Here is a 25,193-nt window from a genome sequence, read left to right as displayed (position 1 = left end):
TGATAAGTTCTGTCCAATTACATGTCATTTGCATAAATGTATAACTGCTTGGATGAAGTCTGAGGGGTTCTCTCTGTCCCTCGACTGGCTTTAGTTTCTTTCTCTCCTAATATATATTTATTAATTTGTGTTTTTTTTATATATATCTGTAATGCTGAAACTTTTTTTCCAGTAAACTTTAATATATTTTAATTCTAAGCTCTGACTCATTAATCATCATTTCATGTTCTGGGATTTCTCACATCCGAGTTTTATCTAAGTCATTCTGTGGTAAATTACCCTACACTAGTCTACCTGTTACAGACACATGGAGCTCTGAAAAAAAAATAAGAGACCAAGTTTCTTTAAATTTACCTAATTGAAAACCTCTAGAATATAACCAAGAGGAAGATGGATGATCACAAACCATTAAACCAAGCTGAACTACTTGAATTTTTGCACCAGGAAAGGCATAAAGTTATTCAAAAGCCGTGTGTAAGACTGGTGGAGGAGAACATGCCAAGATGCATGAAAACTGTAATTAAAAACCAGGGTTATTCCACCAAATATTGATTAAAATGTTATAATATGAACTTGTTTTCTTTGCATTATTTAAGGTCTGAAAGCTCTGCATCTTTTTTTTACTTCAGCCATTTCTCATTTTCTGCAAATAAATGCTCTAAATGACAATATTTTTATTTGAAATGTGGAAGAAATATTGTCTGTAGTTTATAGAATGTAAAATGAACAATAATGTTTATTTTACTCAAACATATACCTATAAATAGCAAAATCAGAGATACTGATTTAGAAACTGAAGTGGTCTCTTATTTTTTTTTACAGAGCTGTATGTGCCCAATAAAAATGAATGGATTTTAGTACAATGCAAAAAATATTAAAGAAGCTTAGTTGGGACATTTCTCTCAGGTTCTCTTTAGTCTCTGCATGGATCATCTTCATACTAGGCTACATACATCTGCTATGTTCTTGCTGGACTGTGGGCGTGACGTGTACAGGTGTGATGGATCACAGTATAAACCAATAGGGTGTTGGAATGGTAAATGTTTATACTTCTCATCCAACCACAATCAAATTCACTGTCTGGAAGGACAGATTGGATAGGCTTTTTTTGAACAATGAGAAGTTGGAATGAAAGAAGCCGAGGAGTAGAAAGTACAGATCATTGTGAGAAAATGTAAGGTGTAAAAGTAAAAGAGGTCTAAAAAAAAGAATTACTCCATTAAAGTATAGATAACCAACATTTCTACTATGTAAGGAAGTATTTGTGTTTTTCTTCTTGACCATTTACTTCCACATTAACACACACACCCCACCCATTTTTGTGAACAGAAACTAAGTGAGGACACACCTCAGTCAGACTAGATTAGTTGTGGATTCATTTGTCAGTGTGTAGTATCAGTTACAGACAGAGCTCGCCTGAAATACATCTGATCATGAACCCTAATAAGAGAGGGGGCTCCTGGACTGATCCGAGAAGAGGAGGAGGAGGAGGAGGAGGGCAGCAGCACCACACCAACAACATGCAACCCGGAGAGACTGAAAACCACCTCAATAACAACCAAAACCTGCAGAACACACAGAACCCGCAGGCTCAGCAACCCACACAGTAAGTAAATACCAGAAAAAATATAAATATACTGTATTAAATATATTGGATTTCTGTGTTAGATTAGCATTTGGCTCGAACAGGCTGCAGTATAATAAATACAGCGAGCTTAATAACATCTTAATGACACTCAGACTGGAGTACAGGAGGTTATAATACTGAATAAATAGATGTTAATAAATGATGAGTTTATGCTTATTTATGTTTATATTCATTTTATTAGATAAAAGTCTGTCTTCAGTTTCTCTTTCGTTTCCGCGGCAGAGCTCAGTGTAAACAAACCCCGCGCATGCGCACTAGCCTGTTGCATAAACTCGCCTGTGCTGCCAATCACACTGCAGACCCCCTTCCCTGCTTTACATATGTTCCTGAGGCAACCCTTTTACCCATTCATTTTTATAAATATGAAACATCAGACAATTAAAAACATTAGGATAAGTGTTTGTTTGAGTCTGTGTGTGTGACCACATGTATCTGTGAGGACAGATCTGCACACTCTTGGTGTTTCAATCTCAGTGTCTTCATGAGGGAGAATCACCTACAATAGTTATTTTCAGTATCTTTAAGGAGTTCCTAGAGGTGCAGAACAATAGTTGCTGCTTTTCCGTCATGCTGTGAAGCTCCAGCTAATCTCAAATCACTATCTCATTTTGGTTTAGGTCAGGTGATTGTGGAGAACAAACACTTGTTTTTGTTTACTACATAGTGCCATATTAGTCTGTATGTATAGCTCAGTTTCTGATTCAGTTTCTCTGATTTGGCTATTTATAGGTATATGTTTGAATAAAATTAACATTGTTGTTTTACTCTATCAACTACGGCCAACATTTCTCCCAAATTCCAAATAAACATATTGTCATTTAAAGCATTTATTTGCAGAAAATTAGAAATAGTCAAATGAACAAAAATGAGATTTCAGACCTCAAATATTGCAAGGAAAACAAGTTCATATTCATAAAGTTTTAAGAGTTCAGAAATCAATATTTGGTGGAATAACCCTGGTTTTTAATCACAGTTTTCATGCATCTTGGCATGTTCTCCTCCACCAGTCTAACACACTGCTTTTGGATAACTTTATGCCACTCCTGGTGCAAAAACATTTGTTCAGTTTAGCTTGCTTTGATGTCTTGTGATCATATACATTTACTTAATTTTCTTACCAAACCTTCTTTTGAATCTAAAAATGTCAACCCAGAAAGAGTTTTCTGTTACAGAAAACACACCTATCGAACATTATTTACTGAAAAAAACATAACAGGCCTATCAGGCTTTTACAAAGCTAACTGGGTAAAGCTTTACATTAGATAAATTCAAGCCAAATACAATGCTGAATATTGTAAGACTATAACATGTTTGAACATATTTAAGTATATATCTTGAAAAATCATGTTTTTTTGGTTTATTTTAGTCGTTAACATTTAGTTGCTAATTCATTTCTTGTGTTTAATATTTATTAGGTTTCATTGGTGAAAACTGCTTATATAACTGCTTTGTGATTGGTCTGATCTGACTTGTTTTTGAATCTAGGCCATCAGAGATAGCCTAAAAGAATCTTAATAATTCAATATTTAACAGAATTAAAAGGAATATTTTCAGGGTAAAGAGTATGGTTATGGACAGTTCTGCTTACCTTTTAGCAGATCACTTGTCTACACTGGAAATCCCCTAGAATTCCCTTAGTTTTGAATGAAGACTTATTAAACAGTCTTGGCTCCATGTTTGTATGTACTGCCCATAGATGGATTTAATCTTTTTTCATAGTGTACATTCAACTGGCACAACTTACAAGTGTAGAATAAGACAAAATGCAGCACTTTTAAAATTCACTTCACTAGTTAAACAGTCAGAGGTGTTCCTCTGGAGTGCCAAGTTCAACAGTGCTGACACCTCATGTAATAAAATGGAGAGAACTACATCATTTCCTCTTTTAAAGAAGTGCTGGGTGGTATTCACAAAATTCATGATTCCAATATTGTAGCACTGGTGTTGGAGAAGACAGAAAACACAAATTCTGCTGAAGAGATGTTTTATTGCTCTTTAAAACCAACATGGATCGTACACCATATTGTAAACATTAACCAGACATAAAGTCTGGTTAATGTTTACTTGCTTTATAACAGGAATGTCATTTAGTGGACATTATAATGGATAGAAATCTAATCAAACTGTCACATATATCTAAAAATGCAGTGTCATGATACCGTAGTGTCATAGTACAGATGGTTTTGCTCAGGATTATTTTTATGTGTGAATCATTTACACATAAACATGAACGTAGTGTTTGCAGAAGAAATAAAGGAACAAATTTGATTTTAGAAACTATTTACACTTTTTTTGTGCTGCTGCACAAGTTTAATATGTTGCTGGACACAGGCCAATTCACACATGCTTACTGCTTAATGTTTAGGTGGTTTATGGGTTGAATGGTGCAACAGGGTATTTTCCACTGGTTAAGGGGTATTTTCCACCCTATTGTGGTCCAAAAAACACATTTGCAATATTAATTCCTCATATAATCACAGTCAAAACAGTGGTTTTTTTTTTTATAATTTTATTTCAAATTTTTCCCATTTTCTCCCCAATTTACACGGCCAATTACCCAACCCACTCATTAGGACTCCCCCTATCACTAGTGATGCCGCAACACACCAGGAGGGTGAAGACTAACACATGCTTCCTCCGATACATGTGAAGTCAGCCACCGCTTCTTTTCGAGCTGCTGCTGATGCAGCATTACCGAGCAGCCAGCGCGCTTGGAGGAAAGCACAGCGGTTCGGCTCCGGTACATCAGCACACAGACGCCTTGTGCTGCAGACATCACCCTAGGAGTGATGTGGGGAGAGAGCGCCATCTACCCACCCAGAGGGAGCAGGGCCAATTTTGCTCCCTCTGATGCCGGCAGCTTGATGGCAAAGCTGCATGAGCTGGGGTTCGAACCTGCGACCTCCCGCTCATAGTGGCAGCGCTTTAGACCGCTGGACCACTCGGCGCCCATCAAAACAGTGTTTTACTCTAATTTTATTCACAAAGACATATATATTATGTATATAACTGTGTTACAATTTATTGCTCTCAAAGCAACTGATTTTATTTGTTTTGTTTTGTGTAGATTTTTAGAAAAGAAACTTTTATGGCTAGTAAATTTAAATTAGAAGAATGGTGAGTCATTATGCACAAAACATATAATAAGCAGAAATGTAAGGATATGTATGAATCGACATTGGCCTTTAATTTCTTCTAAATGTGTCAAAGGTTACTTTCTTAAGGGGCGTTTAAAACAGGGTGGACAGGGAATTATTGAACACATTTTAAAAAAGTAAAAGGGGTTTATATTGGTTCCGAAGCTCTAATTGCTGAAATGCTATTTATGATTCTTTGCAGATAATGGTGGTCCTGTAAATTTAAGCTTGACAGTTTTTTTCTTGTTTTCTGTAATTGCCACACTGTACTGATAAGACATTTGCTGAGAATAGTATTACCAAGCTTTTGGATGTCTACTCAGTATTAAAGTTGTTTTAGCCTCACACCTGAAATTGAACAGAAGACCCACTTTACTATAGTGACCCTTGACAGCCCATAATATAAAAGACTCTTTGCTCTGCTTACCAGTGTACAGATTCTCTGTGCTCCATACCTGAGTATTGGGGTGTAATTAGAAGCTGTTTGGTTTCCTCTTGGTTTTCTGTGATGTACCTGTCTATCTGTGTGTTGACCCACACTCTTTTTTTTGAAGTGTAGATGTCATCACATTGGCCCAACCAAATCAGCAGCTTTGCATAATTAAAAAAAAAACAACTGCAGCTAACCCTCCAAGCATTTTCACTTGCATGCTGTAGTGAATAATGTTAGCTGAGGATTAAGCTCAAGTTCAGTATTGACCCAGTCAGTTTGAGCAAGTCAACTCTAAATAGCTTCACCTGCAAACCATTGTTGAACAACTGTTACAAATACGGCTTTGCAGTGTGTCTATTTCTCAGCTTCATCTGCCTACCTAGCAGACTGCAGTATATATAAAAAATATGTTGAATTTCATCATTTAATAATATAGTAACACTGATAATAAAACAATGGAACAATGGCTCATGATTTTAGTTAATATCATGCAAATACAATATTGTTTGTAGCATATTTAATTTATGTGCATCTTTTTAATCAGGTGAATGTTAAACCATATGAAAGCATTATTCAGTGTAGTATGGATAATAGTAATATTTACATAAATACAAATTATTTCCATGTATTTTAATAGAAAGGCAGTGAATCGAACTTCAGGCAAATACCACTGCACTGCATTACAAGAAATTGCTGCTCTTAAAGGTAAAGAGTAGAACTGATCTGGGGTGGGTTTCCCGAAAACGATCAATCTTAGGGAATAACGAACGAACTAACGAATGACGTGAGTAAAGAACGAGCCAGTTCTGCGAGTGTTTCCCAAAGAGCTTCGCAAAGTGAAAATTAACGAACAAGGTTAAAGAACGTCTTTGTTGACTCCTCCCCCGACACAGCGCGCTCAATCGATCCACAAATATCGATTCAACACTGCATATATGCAGTATTTATTCACTATTAGACCATAAAAACGTAGAACTGTGTTGTAATCATCAACATTATACATATTCTGAAATTTAAATTACAAAAGGATGTACTTTGGCATTAATAAAATACTCCTAAAGATACATATGACTAAATAAATAATAAAAAATCTAATCTATTTTAAAACATTAAACTTTTCTTACATTTTTAAAATTATTATAGTTAATATATATTATATTAATAGATATTATACTAATATTATTAATAGTAATATTGATAGTAATATTAATGTATTATTATTATTATTATTATTATTATTATTATTATGAATAATTATATAAAAATAATATAAAATATATAAAAAATAAATTATATAAAAATAATATAATAATACTTATACGTATGTACCTGTTTTTTTTTAAACCAACCAAAATATGTTTTATATACACTCTATGAGGCTCCTGCTCATCCTAAATCACTCAGTTGAGTTTAGGTCAGGGGATTGTGAAGGCCATGCACCTTTTTGTTTACTAGACAATTCCATATGCGTCAATTAATCGTTTTCATGGTTTTAATATTAATCGCCAATGTAAAAAAATAAAAAATAAAATAATTAAATGAGACGTGTCCAACTTTTGACTGGTACTTATATATTTGCGAGTTGACACACCCCAGAGTTTGCCCAGATGAACGGCCACAATGTTGGTTAGAAGCACCTGAATAAGGAATATTATTACATATTACCTGCACATTCACCGATACCCTTTACAATACGTGTAGGTGGGATTAAAGACACCGCAGGCGTCCCCTGCACCGGACCTACTTTGCAGATTTGCTTAAACCGTGAGCATCATCTGCAGGAATTCACTGATTGCATTTCTTGCAGCATTAATGTCAAGAACTCTAGCATCGCTAATGGATTTTAATGATTTATTCGTGGGTTTGATTGGTCAATTCCAATATGTCCAGTTATACTACAAGCCACAGACAAAGTTGGCATTATAATATAATATAATATAACATAACATAACATAACATAACATAACATAATATAATATAATAATATTGATAATTATATAATAATATAATTGATTATAATTAATAGTAATATAATATAATTGTTCAACCACGGAAATAATATTTTTTCTTCTTCAAAATTGGCGGTCCCTGGTGTTTAAGGTGCTGAACTGCAAGTCGAGATCCCCTAAAGAAGCTCTTTAAGAATAACGACTGGGTCAGAGCACTCGTTAATCTGCGAGCGAGTTTACGTAGTACTTTAGTTACGCACAGGTTTGGGAAACACTCTTTAATTAACGATCAATCTTAAGTACGAGTTAACGAAGTTCTTAGCGTTACGAAGCTTTCGGGAAACCCACCCCAGATTGGCTGTTGCCGCATTGAGCCTAGGCAGCTAATAATTTGTTTGCTGATCAGCTGATAACTCCACCTTACTGCTCTGCTACCACTGCTAACACTAATCCAAAGGAAGATGGATGATCACAAGCCATCAAACCAAGCTAAACTGCTTGAATTATTGCACCAGGAGTGGCATAAAGTTAACCAAAAGCAGTGTGTAAGACTGGTGGAGGAGAACATGCCAATATGCATGAAAACTGTGATTTAAAAAACAGGGTTATTCCACCAAATATTGATTTAATGAACATGAGCTTGTTTTCCTTGCTTTATTAGAGGCATGAAAGCTCTGCATCTTTTTTATTTTTTTATTTCAGGCATTTCTCATTTTCTGCAGATAATTGCTCTAAATGACAATATTTTTATAAATAGTAAAACCAGAGAAACTGATTCAGAAACTGAAGTGGTCTCTTAATTTTTTCCAGAGCTGTGTATACATGCCACACCAACTCAACATCAGCGCCACAGTCTTATGCCTCATTTTAGCGTGTTAAGCCATGTCCACAAAAATAGAGCCCTTTAAATAAAATGATGTAATCTGTAAATCCCCAGCAGGGATGGTGTTTAACTGATCCTCATATGTGAGTCTACTCCAGGGCTTTGCATTCACTCCAGTAACTAAACACTGCATTTTACCATCCTCTAGTAAAACTGTGTGAGGGACCCAGACAGGGAACATCTGTTAAGGATATATAAGATAATGGTGGTGAATCAGCTGGGATACAGATGGGCTGTTTAGGGTGTGGATTGTGAATTTCCTTTGCCTGTGTCTTTCTGGATGGGCTAATTTGTGTCATAGCTGTCTATGGTGAGGTTCGGAGGGGAGTTCCAGATGGTTGTTTGTGAAAATGTATTTGGACTTTGTTTACAGTAAAATCACTCATGCCCCACCTTTGTTTGGGACATTCTTGGCACATGAGTTAGTGGAATTTGTTAACTTTAGGGCATTGAGGGAAATGTGAGTGAGTAAAACTTACCTGCTGCAACTAATTATGTTTCTGCCCACTCAGCTCTGATGGATTTACCATGGTTCCACCAAATGAATCAAGACGGAGCAAAATGCAGAGGAGTAAGTCAAGAGAGGAGGAAGCTATTTCATTCTATCACTCCACAGGTTTTACCTCTGTAATTAAACCCAGCAGGTGCAATTTCAACACATGGTTCTGTTCCAACATTCAGTGATCTGTAAAATAAACATTAGTTTTATTTCAGAGTGTATTCTGAATGTTCAAAAATAAATAAAAGTTGTGAACCAAGACAGACATTTAAAGTTATAAAAACTAGTAAACTGTAAGTATATAATCTGAGGCTATTTGTTGCCCTATTTTTAAAGTAATGTTTACTGAAAACATAAATTATGCACAAATGTAAGTTAATTTCATTTATGTATTTTCAAGTGCTTTGCACAATAATTCTATTTTGAATATGGGTAAATAAATGTTATGCTTGCACTTAAGCTAAATATAGATTATATATATATATATATATATATATATATATATATATATATATATATATATATATATATATATATATATTTTTTTTTATATAGGTATAGAACACTCAGAAAATTAGACGGAGTAAGAAATTGCTATAGTGTGAACAGTATAGCACACAGCCAACACAGTTCAGTTAACAGTTCAGAAAATGATGCTTGCTCTTACAGCCTACAACATAGAATCCAGGCAGTTAATCACAATATATGATCTACAAGTTGACCTAAGGTAACCTGGGGTTAATCACTACACATTGATGGTGAGTGTCAGAAACTGAAAGACACACGCAGTATGCAAATAGATTAAAATCTAATAAACAGAAGTGGTCATTGGCAACACGCTAAAACTAAAAGTTTTTTAAAGTTGATTCAACTCAAATATCTCTGTTTGAATGTATATGTGGCAACAAATGTTCAGAAAAAATTTTAATTATAAATTAAGTTTTTAATTAAGTTAAAAAACTTAAATTATATTTAAGTTAAAACAAACTGTGGAATTTGGTCTAGTCATTAACTAACACTACTATAGAGACACACAATCTAATCAAACTAAAAATCATCTGTACTGTTGAAATTAACATTCATGGTGCGAGCTAAAAAAAGTAAGTGAACCACAATCCTGTGTTAAGGATTTCTCCAAAAGCTAAAATCACACCCATAGCACAAGGAGCAATGCTGAAAGAGGTGAGATTAAACATACTGAAGACTATCAACTGTAAGAGCATTTGTTTAAACAACAAAGGTATGAATTCTGCTGTCCAAAACATATAATTCTTTATGATCTCCAGGATGTTCCACACTGATTCTAGGAAAATCCTCACATATATAGATCTAAACAGTTTGGTTAAGAGCAATTTTCCTGCCTCAGTGCCTGAAACTTTTTCGGTAATTAGGGGGAAATTAATTTGATGTTTTATCAAAAGGTTCACTTCCTTTTTCTAGCCTGCTCTGTGGATGATTGCACAATGTACTTAAAGGACATTAAAGGTGTGAAATGGAATTGGGTTGTAGTGAAACATGATAAAGAGTACAAATGTTTCCGAATAGCCCACCTCCACTCATTCCCAGTTATTTTATCAGAGCTACTTTAATGAGCTTGTTAATGGCGTAAAAAAGTGATTTATTTGTATGGGCAACACTATGCCTCTATCACCAGCATTGTAAGCCTGTTGGGAGCATCAGCTAAAAGTGCTGTATTTTGGAATGCAGGGGGTAAAAGGAGGTAGGCTACTTGACAAAAGTTTGTACTTACCTTTCACTACAGCCCAAGTCCATTTCACACCAGATTTCTCCTTTAATAAAACAAAAGTATTAGATAGATAATAAGTAATGGTGTTTTATTGGTTTATTTAGATTTACTTTAAAAATCAGACCTCATTTTATGAGTAATCAGTGGATAAATTCAAATATGGATAATTTAAAAGAATTGCTTTTTCGTAAACTGCACCACCACAATGGTTTCACTAGTTGTCTACATTTTAAATAATAATGTCTAACATTTAAGCAACATACACAAATAGTGTAAACTTACGCTGAGCATAACATGATAATTATTATAATATTAAATATTAAATCTAAAGTTCATTCTTTTTTCCTCATTAGAGATTTCTGAAAGAGCTTTACATTATGTTTTTCTTTATGTAAATACTATTCAAACCTCAAACTGCAAACATGGTTGAGTGAGCAAATACTGAAGTAGCCTACTCTCTTCTTTTTCCTACAGTTGCTCGAACAGAGGAGGAGAACTATAACAGATGGAAGGAGGAACATCGGCCTGGCCCCATTAACCTGGCCCCTGAGATGCTAGGTATTATGGAGATGTATAACAAATATGCTCTGATCTAATAAAACAGACCAAAAAAAAATCAAAGTCAAGGATGCCAGAGAACCTGCTTATGTATTCCCTCTCATAGGTGGCGGTGTATCCTTGGCAGAGGTGAGGCAGAGACAGCAGATGGAGGTCCGCCAATCAAAAGTAGAGAAAAAGGTTTCCACTTTCTGTTTAGAACTGGATATTCACACTGCAAAAGACTCATGCTTATAATTACAGTGTACTAAAGTGTCATGTTCTCTAGATCCGAAAAGAAGAAATGGACAGAATCAGGAGAGAGGAAGAAGAAGAAAAGAATCAGAGGATGAAGGCCATTCAAAGGGAGAAGGTACTGCATTATGGAAAAACTCTTTTTCTCTTTTCTGCCATGCTTTAATTTACAAAACTTGTAAAATTGTATACATGTATACAGCTCTGGGAAAAAAAGAGATCAGTATATAGATCACTGGAATATAACCAAGATGAAGATGAATGATCACGAGCCATCAAACCAAGCTGAACTGCTTGATTTGTTTTGTTTTTTTTTGCACCAGGAGTGGCATAAAGTTATCCAAAAGCAGTGTGTAAGACTGGTGGAGGAGAACATGCCAATATGCATGAAAACTGTGATTACAAAACAGGGTTATTCCACCAAATATTGATTTCAGAACTCTTAAAACTTTATGAATATGAACTTGTTTTATTTGCATTATTTGAGGTCTGAAAGCTCTGCATCTTTTTTGTAATTTTAGTCATTTCCAATTTTCTGCAAATAAATGCTCTAAATGACAATATTTTTATTTGAAATTTGAGAGAAATTGTGTCCGTAGTTTTTCAGAATAAAATGTTAATTTTACTCAAACATATACCTATAAATAGCAAAATCAGATAAACTGATTCAGAGGAACAGCTGTGTAATTCCACTTTAAAACTCTAGATGTCGCTGGAGGCACCTGTCACATACAAGTCATCAAGTGCCTTTCAAGTAAACATCATCAAACATCATCAGACCTTTATATAGACACAAGGAGGTTTGCCGATTGATGAGTCAAATTATACAGGCGGCCACAAGCGACAATAGTTCACTTTGTTAGACATGCTCCACTTACTGCTTGGCTAGTCTCTGACTGTGATAGTGGTTTACACATCAGGCGCCCATGGAAATGTTTTTGTATTAATCCATAATAAATACACCCACCCAAATGATATTTTGTTTAAAATTTAAATTACACACTAAGTTTGATTTAAGATTGTAGTCTATACATTTTGCGGCTTTAATTCTGTGAGAAAGTTCACCAGAATTAATGAATTCCTGTTAAGCTATATTTTATTTCTGTATTGTAACGCAGGCCAATAAATTGGAGATGAAGAAATTACAGGAGGAGCAACAGAGAAGGGAGCTGCACCAACATGATCTACAAATGTATGTTCACATATTTTCATTAGACATTGGCAGATCCCCCGTTGTGCTAAGAATGCAGTTCTCAGTCATTAAGAGGAAGCTGCTGTAGCTCGACTGGCTCCTATCCAAGAATAACAAACCTGAGAACACAGTTCAAAGCACCACAGCAATCTTTTTCCGTGACAGTCGTTACTTTAGGAGAGATGGCACGAAAGCTGCAGTGGTACAAATGCAGCTCTAAGTGTCGATGCAATTTCTGGCACACTAGAGTCGAGAGGAAATAAATCAATATTCACAAAACCAGCAGTAATAGAGCAACAGCCTACAGCTGCCAGTGTAATAGAGACATCAGCTGACAGGCTGTTCATTATCTAGTATCAGATCATTTTTGGAACATTTAACATACTGATGCCTACTTTGTTCCAATCAGTTTAATAACACTTTTTCTTCTTCTTAAGATTGAAGCTTTTACATTTAGCGTATGGGCCATTCCACTGAATCGATGCCATTTCTGTCCCCAGGAAAATACATGTATAATTGTGCACACAAAATGACTTGTAAAATGAAAATTCATATTACTATTAAGCATAGTGTCTTGTACATTGACCTAATTGCAAAAGTAGGATATGTATTTAAAAACATTATTAAGAGAACTACTTATAACACTGAAAAAAATAGCATTTGTTACCTGTCCCCACCTCTCTAACTATAAGCTTTATCATTAACTATAATACTTAAAATCTCTCAGAGATGTAATTTTTTTGCATTGTTGTGTGACTCCAAATCTTTAAACTGTATGCTGTAAAAATATTTATTTCATAATAAATCCATAATATTTACGTTAAAATACACATTTTAGTTGTGTATCTGTGTTTCACTCAGTCCTGTAACCGCAATATATTACCCCATCTGAAACATCTGGAACAGGAAGTTACATCAGTTGGTTCTTCTGAAGATCATGGGAAGACCAAAATTAAGTTCCCTCATTTGTTTTTCTGTATATTTAATCTTATTGTAAATATGAATGAGAATGTCAATCTCAACACTCTTTCCTGTTATATAAATTCATTGTTAGAAATTATTTGTTTATTTTTTAAAATACAAATTTTGGGAAAATCACTAGAATGTGCTCAATGTCCTCAAGCTATTAGCATAGCTGCCATTTAGCTATTTTTCATGTTTTCGCTATTTCTATACTAAAAACTAATTCCTGTTACTTTAATTCCTGTAACTCAAAACATAAAAAGTAACAGGAATGAGTGCCAGTAACAGGAATTAATGCCATTATCAGAATTTAATTTACAACAAGCAAATGGCACCTATTCGGTGGAATGGCCCGTGTACATATTTACAAAAAAATAACATAAAATTACAGCTTTATTTATATTAGTGGTGTCATTCGCTTATGCAAATAATTGTATAAATCACAACTATATTCTGTGATTAATCATGATTAAAATGCTGGCGTTGCACTGTATTTTCAGAAGGGAGACATAACTATAATTGTGAAGTGTGGTGTGTCTGGAAAAGATTTTGTTCCTTCATTATTATTTCTAAGGCTAGTTTTGTTGCTTTATAAATTAGAATGTGTTGAGTAAAGGTTTAACATGAGCTTAGCCTCAAACATGAGGAAGCTCGTACAAGGAAACTCTAATGGAGGAAATTAATGATACCACAGCGCAGCTCGCTTGAGTCAAGCATTCGAATATCTTTGCTTAACAACTTTTAAACAATAAATCGGTGGATTAATCAAGGTAGTATTAATCTGAAGGAAGCCTACGGAAATAAAAGGAGCAAGAGAGAGAGACTGAAAGAGAGGGGGAGAGAAAGAGAGAGAGAAGATGAGGGAGGAGTAAGAAAAGCCAGTTTTAGGAAGTTAGTTATGAGATTTAATCTATATTTCAGTTTAAGCATACGTAATCTACCTCCTGAACTCAAAAATAGCGACGCTGTGTTTACAACAATAAATAAAACTGCCAATACGTCACAAAGCTCTGTGAAAAGAGTGAATCACAGGAGGAAAGTGAACCAGTTGTTAAAATTGTCAATTAGCGCTAAACAATTTACAGTACTGTTACTGTTAAATTTGACAGCACTAGTTTGAACAATAATGACCTGAAATTCAATGGGTTAATAGTATGAATAGTATGAAAGTATAGTAAAGTACAGTAAGGCAATGGTCACATTACAAGCCACATTGTTCAAATCCGATTTATTGCTCAGATTGGATTTGGCTATTATGTGGGTTCAATTCACAATTGTAAGTGACCTGTACCTGTGTGTAATGTGAACGAATCTGTCCCTGAAACACCTCACATGCGCACACTGATACGTGTATAAATGTCGCCTTATTCACCAAAAACAAAAAATGTCATATTTGAGAGACGCCAAAAAAAAACAAAAAACACATAAATTCCAATTTGACCGTTCATATTCATGTTGGATGTCCATGGATCGGATACATATCCGATTTAGGATCACATATGAAAGTGACTCAAGTCTGATTTGAAAAAAAAAAAACGGATTTGGCACATTCACACAGCCATGAAAAAATCAGATCTGAGCCACACTGAGCAAAAAATTTGATTTGAGTCACTTCAGCCTGGTATTGTGAACGTAGCCTAAGAGTGCATCCTACTGTTAATTAATAACATGATAATAAACTTAATTGTCTTAACATTCTGCAGGATAAGAGAACAGCAACAACAAAGGCTTCAGAGGTCCAGCTCAGTTCCTATGGCAGCGAGCAACTCCACACCAGCGTCATCTTGGGTAAGATGGCAGCCAAAGAATGCAGTGTGTGCTCCGTAGGCTTTCGCTGCATAGCTGCGGCGCTGAGGTTAAAGCTTGAGGCACAGGGGTAATTCACACCAATTGATCTGACTTTGATACATGTTTTTAGAGTAAACACACCCCGCTCTGGGGCTTTCATCAACACGATGCGTTCGACTGCAGAAGAGAGCGGGCCTGCTAAGGGATTGGGTTCACCCCCCAACCCTCACCAATTATCTCCTCATTACCCTCACGCCAGAGAGGGCTATCTGAGTCTGTGATTGAACTTTCCCAAATATAAACACGCAGGCCTTCTGTTCACGGCCTGCCAGCATGAGGATGCGAGCGCTGCTTCTGCACAGGAAGGCAAAGTAGAGTTCAGGGGACTTCCCAGAGTTCACCCCGACCTCGCCTCTTACAGAGTAAAGAAGGATGTGTGAGAGCGCAGGAAAAGGGCAGACAGGCTGGTGTGGAATAACCTGCATTGTTCTAGTGAAAGTACCTGGAGAGAGGCCAATGACACAAGCAGTCTCAGAGGATGTAATTGGAGGTGTCAGTCTCTGAGTCACTGTAATTGCATCACTGTCACTTTATCAGCCGAAATATGTAGCACCGAGCCGGCACAGAGAACGACAAACAAAACGTAAGTCTTGGCCGCGTCTGGCTAATCGCAAATTGGCCTTCATTTTGCCGTCAGAGTATTGGGTTCTCGCATTGAACTGACAAGTATTGTTGGGAAAATTGGGCTGTAAAATCTGCAGAAATACAGTATTTGTTTTGGTTGTTAGTTTTGATCTAAGTCTGTGCCTCAGCATGCCGGGGATGGTTCTGCAGACAGGAGACTGGGGTGACCATGGGAAGCTTGAGGCCTGGCTGTCTTACTGTATGAACCACTTTATGTGGCATTTGACAGCATTGTTAACATTGCATTTGCAGGTCCTGTGGTGAGAGAAGAAATGTTTTTGTGAGGCCCTCTGCAATGTTGTTGTGCATGTTCCCCTTGTCCGGGCATCCAGGATTTCCCTCCATATGTCTGTTATGGAAAAATCCCACTAATAGACATAATGCCTTTTAAAACGGCAGGGATTAGATGTGTACAGGCGTACTGTATTAGAATTAGTGTGCAGCAAAGTGCTCTGGTTCTGCCAGTTTAATAGGAGGGGGAGGCCGGTTTTTGACTGTGCTTCTCAGCATATTGATTTAAGTGTCTGGAGGCCTTCCAGGCAAAGTAATGAAATGCTCCAACCTAAATGTTATAGGCCTGCCGATCAAAGTGTTTGTGGAAAGGCTGGGTCTTGATGTGGTTTCGTGGCCACTGAGAATTGTTATGCTTTCAGTGATCTCCCCAAGACAGATTAATCTCCTCCATATCCTCTGTTTGTGCAAAGGATCCTTTGTGTTGGCTTCCCAGGGTGCCAGGCCCAGGTCGTTCCACCTATTCCCCTTACTCTTGGGCCATTCCAAACAGTACAGCCCTTGCCCGGTGTCCCCGGGCCCTCTGACCAAACACACAGGATCTCTTCATCTCCCGAGCTCTCTCCGGCCTCGCCCCTCCTCATAGCGCCTCATTGTGCACTGCCTTGAGAATCCCACGATTACATCATGAAAGGAACAGCTAACACCCCTCTGACTGAGCTGAGCTGTGTGGTCGGGTCACCTGCAGTGGGGGTAAGGCTGTCAGGACCATGGCCTCACTCACACTCTGGCCTCTCTCCACAGGATAGGGGGCGCGAGTACAGGGAAGCCAGGAGGGCTGAGGAGCAGAAGGAACTGCAGCTGAGGAAAGCAGAGCAGCGCTTGAAGGTACCACACACTGTGAACCAAACATCACCTGCACTGCAAGTTCACAGCGGTGCTAATAAAGCTCTGGGCCACACCCAAAGAAAAGAGAAAAGAAAAAAAGAAAGAAAGAAAAAAAAGACTTAGCTTGGCTCATTCTGTATGAGCATGTGCTCCTGATTACAGTGATTTTAGGTTATATGCTGTAGTAATGGGTGAAATACTGTAAGGATTTTCCTGCTGGCTATAAAGTGATATTTCAGTGGTTTTGACAATTCCCATGTCGGTCAAATTTGAATTTTATTTAGGGATAATGATCAAGCACAGAAAGTTCTGTATGGCCATAATGTGGCTGACTTTGTTAATTTAATATAAGCTTTGTAATTAAGCTGTTACGGCCTTGTAATTAGCTGATAAACATCTGCATCTGTCATGCAACTGTCTACAACTAGGGAGGACAGGGATTAACTTTCCATTAATGTATCATTTTCCAGAGTGAAATTTTGGAGGAAAAACAAAAACACGAGGAGGAGGACAGGAAGAGGCGAATGGAAAGCGAACGTCTGCGGTACGAACACCTAATTCTGAAAGAACTTTGCAAAGCCATGAATGTCAAGGTTAATAAGGCATCTGTAGAAACACCGACAGGTTCAAAATAACACTGTGACGTATGGGTCAGTCTGAATGGTGGTTATGAGGTGGTGATATATGGCTTCCTCCAGGGTGAACTCGGCCTTCCTAGACAGACTGGAGGCGAGCGGATCAGGTAGAGCGTCTGGGTCCCACCCCTGCACCCCGGAGGGTGGTAACATCTGGAAGACGGAGGAACCACAAGACCCTGCCTCATCCCCGATGCCCTTCACAACACAGCTCCACAGTATCAAGAAGGAGGAAGAGGAGGAGGAGGACGAGAAGAGGGATGTGAAAGTGGAGGAGGAGGACGAGGGTGAGCCAGATTTATGTGCTAGCCATTATGCATGTTTAGTCTTAGGCCCTTCTGTAATTGTTTCCATTGCAGTGTCTTCTCTCATCAAAAAGTAATTTGTCTCCGGGTATGATTGATACTGTGCAGAGCTCTGTCGTCCTATCCCCAGTAGTCTTTTTTGTCAGGCCCCGTAAGGCGGTGTAGCGCATTATGTAAATAAAACTAAGCCTCTAAATCCTCCTTGTGCGACAGAAATGCGGTGGGCTCAGACGCTGTGTTAGGGCTGCAGAAGGCACAGAGTAGTAACAAAGGGTTCGGCTAATGAGGTGCACCCACTGAGAGAGACCGATTTCAATTACAGCAAACTGCATGTTTGACGGTGGTTTGACTCACGTCCAAAATGCGTGCCAAGTAAAGATCATCTACACTATAAAACATGAGTTATTGACATGCCTTCTCTCACAGCAGTCTGAGTAGTCGAATGTCTCTGTGACTCCTGTGATTCTAGGAGTCAACGCTGGAAAAAACAGCTAGCTGCTTGCTTGATAACTTGTCTGGCTGCTGTCTCATTACTTGTAGTCGTGCACACTGGTTTCCTATGACCAGAGACATTAAATTGTTCATTTAGAATCAGAACACTAAATTTGTCTTAAGTACCAGACAAATATCAAGATAAACATTTTTTAACCCAAAGACTGTAGAGTCTGTAACATATTCATGTTTTTAAACTAGGTGAAAGTTCACTGGGGATTCCTTAACATTGCTTATTGAAAATCTTGAAGAGATTTCGAAATGATTTATGGCTTGATTCACTCACTGCCCACAGCCTGAAACACATCTGAAAATTCCTCGCCTTTTTGCCAAGAGTGATGGCTCGAGCCAGCTTTTCCATGAGCTAGCAGTGTTTACGGAGTTCATGCCGCATGACGGCGCAGGATTAATGTGCTGTTCACCTTGTGCCTGTCTGCAGTGTTTCTAAGAAACTCAATGATACATCTCATGGGCCTGTTTAGCCTCAGCTACATTTGAATCACTGTGAGGATGCTGACCCTCATCCTCAGCCGTGGTTTGGGGTTAGCCAGGTCCTCCTATTCTCAAACTCTCAATTCTGTCTCTGATTACTAGACACATTCAAGGCAAAACGCGCTTAGAGCCAAGAGTGTCCCAGGCTGCCTCTCAGCTGTCTGTGGTCTGCTCCAGTTCACTGCTGCGCTCTCGGGCCCTGACTGGACCAGCCTCGGCTCATAAAGCTCCTGGACATCTGGTCCTTGTACAGTACGGCTAGTGCTAGGTTCTGGCTTGTGCTTCTGTCGAGCTCCTGAGTGACGATCATTCCATCCATCTCAATTAGCACAGTGATTGAGACATCAGCATGTCACCGCTTGCCTCACTCAGTTTCCTCTTCGATGCCTCTGCGGAAGCCCAGCCTGCCGTGGCGTCCAGCGCTGCTCCTGCTGGGACTAAGACTCTGCGGATTGGACGCGTCTGACATAAGGCTTGTTTTGCCCATTAGCATGTGGTTAGAGGACCAGGATGGCACTGTTTGCGGAACGGAGCTGGCAGGAACACTGCGGTTAAAACAAGCACTCCCACCCAGTCTGTCCTGCTACATGAACTAGATGAACCAGCAGGCAGATTCACTCAAGCATTCAGCCTCAGTACGCAATGGAATGGGATGGGATGGGGTAGGATGTGTGTATCTTCCCATTCTACCGCGCCTTTCACTTTTTCCTCATCATCTTTCATTTTTACCGCTGGTCCACAAAAACAGTAATTAAGTTGTTTCACTTCTGAGTTGAAAGGAGTTGTTCTAAATGATATTTTCTTTGTGTTTTTCTTGTAGAAGCCGAATGTGAATGGGCCGTGATGAAGCTTCAGAATGACTTCCCTTATTATGAGCGAGATTTCCTCAAAGACATTGTCTCCCAATGTAACAACAATTACAAGCAAGCTTATGATCTACTCAATGTTTAAAGTAGACAACAATGTTGGTACAGACTATAATATATATAATAAACTGACATGCCAAATATCATGAGTCAGGAACCAGTATCATCCTCGGGTATTGAATGAGGATGTGATTACTTGTCTGTTTACAGGATCTTATCCTTTCTGGTCTTCCTCCTGCCTCTGTTGATCCCCTGATTCCTAAGGACACCGTCTTCACCAGCCAATCAGAAACCGTTTTTTCTATGCTGCTTCCCCTGAGTTCTAATTTGATGCACCTGTCACTGATTCTGATACCTTGTGTGTATTTAAACCTGTTTTTTTTTTGTTGTATTTTTTCAGTCTTTTGCTTATTGTCCATTCCTCTCAGTTTTGATTCTGACTGTCTAACTTTGGTTTTCCTTGTATTGCTTGATTGTTTGGTTTGTTTAATTTCCTGGTTTTAATTCTGGCTTTGTTCACTTGGCTCATACAGAGTACCGATTCTGGGTCCTTCTAAAATCAGTGGTCTGGGGTTCACTTCAAGCAGACTCAGATTCGGACCGTGGTATTTGTGAAAGCTATCTCAGCCCGGGCTCATGTAACGCTTTAACTTCCCACATTATTTCCATATAAATTGATTAACAAGACTTAATACCTAATTAATCCACACTTTAATAGAACAGGAGCGAAGGTACTCTCACCTCTGTGGAGTGAGTGCAGAAACTGACAGCATAAACCCTTGTCTTGCGCTGCCCTGCCTGTATAATTATCTTCTCATACGCAAACAGCTGCTGGTTTGGAGGAGCTTCACAGTGGAATGTCATGCACGCTAAAAGTGCTGTTTCTCACTACTCAAGTATTTTTATCCAATAAAAATAATAAAAAGCAGCCGTCAGCCGAAGCGTTTATGAACTACACACAGAAAAGTGACATATAGGATTAAGCCTTCGATCCACAGTTCGAAAAAAGTTCTCGAGTGTGAAACCAGTGATAATGAGCTCCTCCCCCAAACGAGCCCAGAATTGGCCCTGGGTGCGGATTAATTTATTCGGCAGAAGTTTAGATGCCCTTAGATGCTCAAGCAGCTTTCAGTCCTTAATCAAACTACAATAATTCATGACACCTTGCCATGATCACACTGCCCACTCACAAAATAACAGCTCACACCTTTTACAGTTGTGGGTTTCCCAAGCTGCTCCCTGAGGTAACATTTCATGATGAATTTACATACTGCTATTCCATGACTTTTGGCATGTCAGTGTATATGCTGTACACATACTTTAGATGTGAAATTCAGGTTCTCAGAAAACAATTTAAAGCTACTTGATACTGTATGGGTGGATTTTAAGGAAAAATCAAAACAATAAATACAACATACAAAAAAAAAAAAAATTGTGAATGTTTCCTTCTTCTCTTAAATTACAGCTATAATAAATGTTCCTGTTATGAAAACAAACTGCTCAGGCCAGGCATATCATTCTCACGTTCCAGTTCTGGAAGTCAGTAGTTCAGCCTGAGATTTCTTTAAGGAATGGGTGTGAGGAGATAAAAGTAACTGATACGAAATTCCTCATTCACTTCCACCAGCCGGAAATCCAAAGGATGCATGGTTTGTTCTCACGAAGTCCAATAACTGATATGTAATGCTGTGAATGACAAGCTGAAATTTTAACCACCACCACAGGAGGAACAGAAAAACAGTCAAATAGAACACAGATAACCGGCCGCATGAGAATTTTGTGGTGGATCTTTCCGTGCTTCCCATTAATTTTCTTTTACAGGGTTTGGTTGTGTCAAATCCAGCAGATGTAATCTTAAAATGGAAATGGCTGCTTCATGTAACACCAAAAGGGAAATAGTGCAGGTGTGTGTGGATGTGTGTGGTCAAAAGTCAGTGCAGGTCTGATCCAAACATTACATCCTGCAGCTCGCGGCTTTCCCAGGGCTTCAAAGTTAATGGAACATGAACGCTGAAGCTTGTTCTCCCTGCTCAGAGAGGCAAAAACTACAAACGGTGAGTTTGGTTCTGAAAGCTGTCCTGTGCCATCACCGGTGATATTGGACCCGCCCATGTTGACATTGAACCAGGATTAATCACGGTGGCTAACACTTCTTATGTTAATGTATCCCCTTTTAAATAGGCCATTTCCTGTGATAGCCTGCCTACCTTTTGATCTGAGAGTGTGTAAGAGAGTAAGAGAGAAAGAGAGGTTTAAAAAGGAATGAGTGTTAAAAAAGGGGCTTTCCAAGGTGTTTTGATTTTACAGAATGGAAAGAAGTGAGCGATTTCTGAGGAATGAAGCCTGTTACGTATTTACACACGAAAACAAAATGTTTCTGGGCCAAAACAACGCTGACAACATTTAAAACGAGAGCCAACCTACGACTCATTCTGGAGGGTTGAAGTGAACACAACCCCAGCAGCCCACGTTCAACATTCTGCATCCCCCCGAAACATACAGGACCCTGATTAGCTCAGCTGCTGTGAGGGGGATTTCTTGTGGTTCCTCCCCTGAATTAGGTCACAGTATTACCCATATCACAGAAGAATTCTGGGGAAAAATAATAAAAACGACAGACAGTTTTAAACCACTGAATACACCCTACAGATCTGGAGGCTATTATCCTTTGGTGTCAAAGTCAAAATATATTGATTCTCTATAAACTACTCCATTCGATTTTTGTTTGACTGCCATCCAAACGTGGAGCAGGGGAAAAGGTCAAATCGTGAACTATGAGTAACACATTTGCTGCAGTATTATTCTTCCAAAATCCTCTGAAATGAAGAGAAAAAATATCAGTAATGAAATACAGCCCTGGCCTCCGCAAAACAGAATGTGACTGAAAAGATTATCCCGCTCTGAAAGCCTAATGTCTGCAAAGGATAAGACTTTTATTATTGAAGACTGTGACATTTTTCCATTCAGACTTTGCATACAGGGCGTTCTGTTTCCTCTAGGCTATCTCGCCTTATTGGAAGGAAAGGATATTTCAGGCCAGCGGAGGACCTTAATGTGAACTGGAGAAGCATGCCATTCGCAGGGCCGTAACACGCAGAAATCTCCGCACTCGACCACAACTGAGTCACTGCGGAAAATCGACTCCACGAAAGAGAGGCCATGAAGGCACGCCTTGGCTGTTGGTGAACAGTGCTGACAGTCTGCTGAGCTTTTGCACTAACACACTCTCTCTCTTAAACAAAAAGCCACACAAGGAAACAAATAAAACAGGTATGGGAAAAACTCGTCCATCAGCGCTGGAACGGACTCAAGGCAACTCTGCATTGTACAAAGGTGCCCAAGCTTAAATCTGGCTTAAATGTAATGTACAGTAGAAAGTCATGTATGCATCATTACACATAAACATTAGGCATAGCCATAGTGTGTTGTGTTACACGGTATCAAAGCATTTTTTGCAAACATAAAGAGAAAGGAACAAAGAATTGTCCGTTTCTGACAGTTAATAACTCAAAAATTCATACACCTCATATGCGCCACAAATGGTCTACATACGTATATAGTGCAATAAAGTGCAGATGGTCTTTGGTGCAGAATGAAATTTTATTCTCACAAATCATGTGTTGTATTACGTACATACTGTATAGTACTATATACAGTATGTGTGTTTGCTCTTACATATATGTGTGTGTTTATATGTGACTTGGCACTGGTGTGCTCCAAAATACACCCCGCAAAGTACTTGGAACATGGAAAAAGCTGAGGAGAGAGGCTTCAGCAGTGATGAAATGTCATATCCTATCCCACATGCTTATGCTGTCATGGTGGTGTGAAACCAAAACACAGTACACTGGTTGGAAATCTGTCACCAGCCTGGCCTGCTGGCCATGGAGAGTGTTTGAGGAAAGATGGAGAGGTGATGAGTTTCTTCGGCCTAGGGCGAATGTAGTGCTGTCCCTCTGTCCTTAAAGGACCTCCTCCGCTACGATAAGAGGCACAGAGCAGGGCTCTGACACCACGGTGAAACCTTCGCTAGCACTCTAATTACTGCTAATCTTATTTTGCTGGGAAGTTTTTTTTTTTGTTCAATCTTGACCATTTCCCCAACGAGGGCTGGCCTCGCTCCAGCCTGAAGTTGCTCTACATGGAACCTGCACAGCTGCAGGACAAGGAAAATATTTGCCTTCTCTGGTCTGGCACGAGCACAAAACCCAAGGCCAGAGCAAAAGCAATAAAGTTGCCCCCTTCGAAAACTCTCAGCTAATACCCACGGTTTGGTGCTCCGGCGGCCCTCTGTTGGAAAACATTGCTCTCTGACTCTCGGCGTGGATTCTCACGGGTAGCATTAGCTGTCAGACCAGTGAACTTCCTCTGCCCTGGGTCTTCTCGTCACTCGAACCCAACCAACCTTCCTTCTCTCTGTGTTCAGATTCAGAGACGACACTTTAAGCTCCCTCCCCTAAAGCAGAAGCCGTAGAGGAAGACATCCCACACTAGAAACCGTCGATGCTCGGCTCTTCTGCGGCTGCTTCGTGATGGACAGAGCACACTGTGTGCTGCTAATTAAAGGCCATGGCAGCACTGGAGACCGAGCATCAACAGTTTCTCATTCCTCTGCAGAGTCTTGCTGTCAGTGGCTGTCTCGGATTGCTGGATGATAGGTTTGCACGATGACTTGCTTTGTTTGGGCTCACGACTCATGGCGAAATTTCCGAATGGTCATCTGTCATCAAAACAAATAAGTGATGCCGGATTGTTTTCAAACACGAAGCAAAACGCAGCTGCCAAAACAGAAGAACCTTCCTTCGTTTCTGTATTTCTGTTCTCAATTACAAGAGCTAACATTACACAAGTCTGCGAATTTGCAACAAAAAAGCATCTCTGTTGCTCGAAGACATACATAGGAAGTTGTTAGAGGAAAAAATACGAATAATACAAACAACAGCAATGAACCCGAAAACAGAGGTCAGTTCGGTTTTAGGAAAACATTCCACCAAATAAACTCAGTGACTTAATTTAGAAGTTGCACAGGACAAAAGCCCTGACCATGCTGTGGTCTTCTGTCTCAGTAATATCCTCAATGATGCATCTGAACTCCCAACAGTGTCCCACTTTATTCACAGCGTAATCAGTTCAGGAGCCTGGGGGAGGCCTTTGACCAGCAGACAGTCGGGCCTTTCACAACACTGATTCCACTGTAGTGTTATTGCGTAAAGTCCAATTTCAGGCAATTGTGGTATTCTACCAAAGTGGGTCTCTGAAGACCAAAACGCTCCAACCGTACTGTACAAAGAAAACGCTGTTTTTTATTTAACCAGATACCCTCCATTAATCTGAAGGAAATAAAATATAGGAAAATACCTTAGATGTTTCCTGCATGTGGTAAAGAAATACTGAGAAGTTCAAAATGAGGAGGAAAAAAATAACAGATAAAACAGAACAAAAGAGGTTTCGCTTTTCAACGTAGGTCCTCTTTATTATGTACACTATATTGCCAAAAGTATTCGCTCACACCATCCAATTAACTGAATTCAGGTGTTTCATGCAGACTGCTTCTACAAACATTAGTTAA

General features: G+C 38.8%; 1 protein-coding gene across 1 annotated transcript; it reads left to right on the top strand.

The window, feature by feature from the left end:
• The first annotated feature begins 1,325 nt into the window (after nt 1-1,325).
• On the top strand, nt 1,326-21,032 carry epsti1 (epithelial stromal interaction 1). Its single transcript, XM_022668567.2, has 11 exons — nt 1,326-1,606; nt 8,563-8,621; nt 10,771-10,854; nt 10,961-11,034; nt 11,123-11,206; nt 12,207-12,280; nt 14,947-15,031; nt 16,751-16,834; nt 17,305-17,378; nt 17,533-17,756; nt 19,579-21,032. The coding sequence occupies exons 1-11, from the start codon at nt 1,434-1,436 to the stop codon at nt 19,707-19,709; spliced, it is 1,146 nt and encodes a 381-aa protein (XP_022524288.2). The 5' UTR covers nt 1,326-1,433; the 3' UTR covers nt 19,710-21,032.
• Nucleotides 21,033-25,193: the final 4,161 nt, after the last annotated feature.

This window comes from Astyanax mexicanus, chromosome 11 (assembly GCF_023375975.1).
Source record: "Astyanax mexicanus isolate ESR-SI-001 chromosome 11, AstMex3_surface, whole genome shotgun sequence".
In the NCBI taxonomy this organism is placed as follows: domain Eukaryota; kingdom Metazoa; phylum Chordata; class Actinopteri; order Characiformes; family Acestrorhamphidae; genus Astyanax; species Astyanax mexicanus.
This window is presented reverse-complemented; position numbering and strand designations above follow the sequence as displayed.